The 6,342-nt window shown below is 34.2% G+C and overlaps 1 protein-coding gene across 1 annotated transcript in view; it reads left to right on the forward strand.

Annotated features, from left to right (window-relative positions):
* The window catches only part of CHP1 (calcineurin like EF-hand protein 1), a 48,514-nt gene that overhangs the window by 20,523 nt on the left and 21,649 nt on the right, over positions 1–6,342 (forward strand). The window contains exons 3-4 of the mRNA XM_051977109.1: positions 2,148–2,228; positions 6,204–6,331. Of these exons, the coding sequence (XP_051833069.1) occupies positions 2,148–2,228; positions 6,204–6,331 (209 nt within the window). The remainder of the gene's footprint in view (positions 1–2,147; positions 2,229–6,203; positions 6,332–6,342) is intronic.

Genomic DNA, 6,342 nt, shown 5'->3' on the forward strand with positions numbered 1-6,342 from the left:
TACCTTTCCTCTCCCCCACCTATTCATTATTATACTATTGCCATCAATAGCATTACCATTTATTCACCCATAATTCAATTTTTATAGTATTTTTTTTTACTCTTAACAGCAGTTTTCAAATCCTTTAAGATTTATTGAGTAATATCTTTCATGTCTCTTCTCTTCTCTCTATTACTATCTTAGTAGAAGTTCCATGATAGCCCTACCAAATGCTCTGGACTCCTCATAGAAAAAGAGGTTATATTTATTTTGCTTATTTCCAAAACTAGGAACTGTTGTTGAAATTTGCAAAGACTCCCATTCAAACAAATAAAAAAAAATTTCTTATAGCTAGTATTGTCCAAAATTAGAACAGGCTACCTCCAAAGATAGGGAGTAAGTTCCCCAGCACCAGAAGTCTTCATGTTGTAGAGGTAATTTTTGTCGACGTGGGTGTTGGACTAGATGACTATATAAATGTTAATATTTATCATCTTCTCTTTCTAATTTTGAGGTTCTATGGTTCTCCATGTCTGCCACACAATGCTGTGGAGAATAGTTTGGTTTAGTCGATCATTAAAATTTAAGCTTCAAAAGAAATTAGTTAAAATTTACTTTTGTGTGAAATAGAAGCTTTTCCAATTGAGAAGCAACAGTAGGTCTTTGAAATGATTATTTTATATTTAAGTAATTTTTATCTTGTAAAGACCTCAAAATTCTTTGATATATTTTGTCCTCAGAGCATCCCTTAGAAAGTTGCCTAGTTTTGCAGACAAAAGCATGGAGATCCAGAAGGACAAAATTATTTTTTTAGGAAAAACGTTCTTATTTCACTTTTTCACTCAGTATGAATTGTTTGACTCTACCTGACATCTTTTCTTATATTCTTAATTTACACATAAAAATGACTTTATAATTTCAAAATATGACATTGAATGGAAAGTATATATAATTTTCTTTTGACCTTACCCTCAGGTCTCAACAGTTTGCTTACATTTAACCAATATGTATTAAATGCCTATTATGGTCAGGACATGGCATTACTCAAGGCTCTGGAGGAGCTACACAGATTAAGGTACCTACCTGCCCTCTTGGAGTTGATAATTTAGATGGGAGGATGAAACACAAACTCAACTATAATATAAAACAGAACAAGATAAGTGCTTTGCTTAGGTATAGAAATCAAGTGCTATGTGAAGTCCAACCTGGGGGATCTCAAAATATAAGAAAAGGTATTATTCTTCTTCTTAGAGAAAGCATTTGAATTGGGTTTTGGGGAAGAATTTCAACAAGCAAAGATAGGGGAGAGGGGAATAGAAGAGGAGACTTTCCAAGTGCAGAGAGTGGCATAAACAATGATATAATTTGACTGGAGCATATGATTATGATGAGGAGCCACATAAAATAAGATTGAAAAGGTAGAGTGGTTTAAAATTCGTGGGAGGAGGGGGGAAAGGGCTGAATAATAGTGATGCAATCAGATATCTCATAAAGACTAAAGTGCCATTAGGAACTGGCTCTAGAGTTTTGTGAAATACTGTAAATATTTAGTACAGCAAAACTTGTTGGAGGTAATTCTGATTACTCAATTTTTTGAGGTTTAATTTTTTTCCTCTAATTTACAAGTGGTGGGGCAGGCTAAAATAAAAACAGAGCAAGGAAGCTGCCTATTATTTCATGTTGTTATTTTTCTAGATATAAACATTGTCTTAGTAGCCCTATATAGCAGTGGAGCCAGAGTTCTGCTTGCTTTGCTATTAATTAAGGGTAAGAGAGCTATTTGTAAATTTTTGCTTAGAGAAACAAAATTTCAGGCTAGCTATGCCTTTGCTTGATGATGGCATCACTTTTGCTATAAACTGTCCTGATTGGACTGGAAATAAAATAGAAATGTCTAGGGAATCATTAACTTATAGGATTAGTATTTGCCAGAAATTAGTTTCTTTAATAAAGCTATGTGCCGAGTTCACTGGAGTATAGCATACTCAAATCTGGCTTCTTCCTACCTTTCAGAGTTGTTGAAGGAAGAACATTTGGCAGTTTTTCCAGTGCTATATCCTGCAGTTGTTCAACTACATTTGGCATATAAGTACATTTCAGAAGGTGAAAAGTGTGATCAGGGTCAAAGCATTCTTACTCAAGGTGGATTTTTTTTTCTAATTGGGTAGCCGGGAAGACTTCCAGCGGATTCCAGAGCTTGCCATCAATCCCCTGGGGGATCGGATCATCAATGCCTTCTTCCCTGAGGGGTGAGTTTTTCCTCTGGTTGGTAGTACCTTAGCCTCTATGAAGGTCTAATTTGAAATGGCTTTGGTGGCTAGAATCTTACTAGAATTGCTCCCCAGTTCCAGATCTCTCCTCCTAATGTTGCTTTGTCTTAAGTCACAAAACCTAGATTTGCTAGAATCAAACTAGGTATAACATTGCCTCTAATTTGTATGTTAGAAAGTGTTCGGGGATAAGCTATGAGAAGTAAATTTATGAGAAACTGAACAATCTGTAAAACAGTTTCTAGATTGGTCTGTCTTGACAAAGCAGACTTTCTTGGGTCATTATATTCCATAAAGCTTCTTAAATTGTGGGTCTTTACCCAAGTGTGTCACTGAATGTGGGGGTCCTTAAAAATTTGGCAACAACAAAAGGTTTCTTGACAGGCAACAACCACAAAATTAATTCAGAATTAAACTCTTAATGAAACTGAAGTATTTCTGGCAGCACTTACATCATTGGACTTCACTGTGCATTCTTGGTTCTGAACATACCATGTGCACTTTGCACTGTTGTGCCCTCACACCAGGAAGTACCAAAGAACACTGCCAGAAATATGTCAACTCAGATTTGAAATGGAATCGAGTAAAAATTTCTCAGGTAAAAAGAAATCATGAGTAGAAAAAGTTTAAAAAATCCTGATCTAGAGGACCTCTAAGACCATTTTTTGATCTGCCTTTTCTTTGCCCTGCCAACTATGTTTTATCCCTTCTCTGAACCACAATCCAATTTAACATTTCTTAGGTAGAGGCATATTTAGTGCTCTTTATAATTGTCAAACAACTGTTATTTTTAAAGGGGAAAAAAATGAGAAAGGAAAAAAAAAGAACAAGAAAAAAGGTGAAAAGAGATGAAAATATTATGCTTTTATTCACATTTAGTCTCTATAGTTCTCTCTCTGGATGCAGATGGCTCTTTCCATCACAAGTTTATTGGAATTACCTTAAGAGTCACCTCATTGTTTAAAAGAGCCAAGTCCATAACATTTGATCGTCACATAATTTTGTTACTGTGTACAATGTTCTTTTGATTATTCCACTTCATTTAGCATCAGTTCCTATAAATCTTTTTCAGGCTTTTCTGAAATCAATCTGCTCATTATTTCTTATAGAACAACAATATTCCATTACATTCATACACCATAACCTATTCAGCCATTCCTCAACTTATGGGAAATTGCTACATTGTTGTTTCTAAATCTCGTCACTCTACCCACACTTTTTCATGTAATCCATTTTTTCTCCTTCTCCCACTTTAGGTATCCTATGGCAGAGTTTCTATCTGTCAGAGGGTGAGGTACATTAGGAAGCATTACCACAAGACACAAGACACACAAGACAAGTGTTCCTATCCTAAATCTCATCTCACTGGATTATCTCCAATACCCCTCCACTTGCCAATTAAGATACCTGATGGTGCCCCCCTGGATTCATCTAGTCAAATGACCCTAAAATCATAATTTTTTGTAATCAGCAAGGCTTTCAGATTTCTTCTGTGCTTTTCACTTAATAGATGCTTTGTAACTATTTGTTGTTTTGATTATGAAACTTTAAAATCTTTAATGTGTATGTAGGTGCTGGTATTTGGCTTTATTCATGTGAATAAAGACTATATAATATAACTTTATACTGAGCAGTCTCCTTACACAATCACTTTCTGTCTCCATGTTCCAAGTAAAACTGGGACTAAGAACAAAAATTCAAGTAAATGATGATTCTCAGTTGTGAAACAGTTCCACCTAGAACAGTAAATGTAAATGCTTGGTCTGGAAGTTTTGATATCTAAGATTATCAGCAAAGGAATTTTTTAGTTAGCAAGGAGAAAAAAGAATGGGAAAACTAGTAGCTATCTTGTTTAATCAGATACTGAATCTAAAGAAAGAGTTAAAGGAGGATGATTCGTGTTGATAATATTTTCCCAAAACTTCAAACATTACTCCTTCTCTGCATACTAATCTAGCTTATTTCAGGTTCAGCTCTCTACATACAATCTTTCCATCTCCTGATGCAGAGCTAACATTGAATGCTAGGTCTGCCCAGTATTCAAGCAAGTTTTCATTGAGAAAAGAAAAACCTCGTTAAACTACTCTTCTCTAAATTTATTTATGTTTTCACGCCTTATAAGAATCCTCAGATACTGCTAATAGATATAAGCATAAATATTGAATCTAAAAAAATTTAAACTCAGAAGGCTGATTTATTGGCAGACAAACTTAATAATTAGAGAGATATTAGAGATAATATTTCTCTAAATATTAAATTTGTCTGCCAACAAATCAATTTCTACTCTGAGTACAGTATTACTTGTATTTGTGGCACTGACTGCCCATTTTCTTTTTTTTTTTTTTTGTTTTGTTAAATTATTATGACTTTATTGATAGAACATATGCATGGGTAATTTTTCAACATTGATCCTTGCAATCACTTCTGCTCCAACTTTTCCCTTTTCCTTTCCTTCCCTCCATCCTCTCCCCTAGGTGGCAGGCAGTCTCATACATATTAAACATATTAAAGTGTATCTTAAATATATGTGTACATATTTATACAGTTCTCTTGTTGCATAAGAAAAATCGGATTTAGAAAGGTAAAAATAACCTGGGGAAAAAAATAAAAATGCAAGCAGTCCACACTCATTTCCCAGTGTTCTTTCGCTGGGTGTAGTTGGTTCTGTTCATCATTGATCAATTGGAACTGATTTGGATCCTCTCATTATTGAAGATAGCCACTGCCATCAGAATTGATCCTCATATAGTATTGTTGTTGGAGTGTAAAATGATCTCTTGGTTCTGCTATTTTCCCTCAGCATCAGTTCATGTCAGTCTTTCCAAGCCTCTCTATATTCATCTAGCTGGTCATCATTTATATACCACAATTTACTCAGCCATTCTCCAATTGATGGGCATCTATTCAATTTCCCGTTTCTAACCACTACCAAAAGGACTTTTTCTTGAGCAAGTTGGAAATAGATTATATATCTGAGTTCTTGGCCATTCATTACCTCACATTACCTCAGAATTAAGGGTTAGATTTTCAAGCTTTTCTTTTCTGTTCTTTTTGATTAAACGTGAAAAATCAGATTTGGAAGTAGACTTTTAAAGATAATTTCTTATTAAAGATATTTCTTATTATTTAATCGAAGATATTGAAAAAAGCAAAGATGTGAATGGACCAGAACCACTCAATTCTTATTATTCATTTCCTATATTTTACTCTGGTATGACATGCCACCACCATCTACTAGTATCATCCTAGCAAAGTAATTGCATTGTGAAACGAATGTATCAACTTTTGTCTTCTTAAAACCTCTATTCCATCTCTTGATCATGCTGAGCATCCTCTCATCTAATATACCCCACATAATATACCCACTATGGCCTGGGATTTACTTTTAGATGTCTGTAGTAGGTAGGCAATCTGTCCCATTACTGCTTTTGGACGTCTAAATAACTTCGTAAAATATTTCATTCATCTCTTTAAAAGAACAACAAATTCTTCAAGAATCTTTTTATTTTTCCTTTTTAGAATTATTTGGTCTAGAGGATTACATCATAAAAATAACTTTTAATTACTAAAAGAACCATTTATATGCATATTAGTGCAGTAGCAACACAGAATGTAGAGCTGTCAACTAGTTGAAGCAATTGTCCTTAGTTATCACTAATTTAGTAGTGGGTTACTGTTCTTTAAGTTTTTGATGAATGAATTATCACAACTGATATTTAGCAAGTACATTGTATATTTTCCTTTATTAGCTTAACAACAATTCTGTTGGGCAAGTGATATTTCCATTTTATAGATAATTTAAAAGAATTTCAGAAATAATAAATGAGACTGCCTTTGGTCACATGGTGTCAGCAACTGAATTTTAAGTTGAGTCATTTAGTTCCAGCAGTAACTATATAGGAAATAGTCATAATAATCAACAAACACTCTTATGTTTGTTTTAACTGTTCATAGAGAGGACCAGGTAAACTTCCGTGGATTCATGAGGACTTTGGCTCACTTTCGACCAATCGAAGATAATGAAAAAAGCAAAGATGTGAATGGACCAGAACCACTCAACAGCCGGAGCAATAAACTACACTGTAAGGAGCTG

Source organism: Antechinus flavipes, chromosome 2 (assembly GCF_016432865.1).
Source record: "Antechinus flavipes isolate AdamAnt ecotype Samford, QLD, Australia chromosome 2, AdamAnt_v2, whole genome shotgun sequence".
Lineage (NCBI taxonomy): Eukaryota > Metazoa > Chordata > Mammalia > Dasyuromorphia > Dasyuridae > Antechinus > Antechinus flavipes.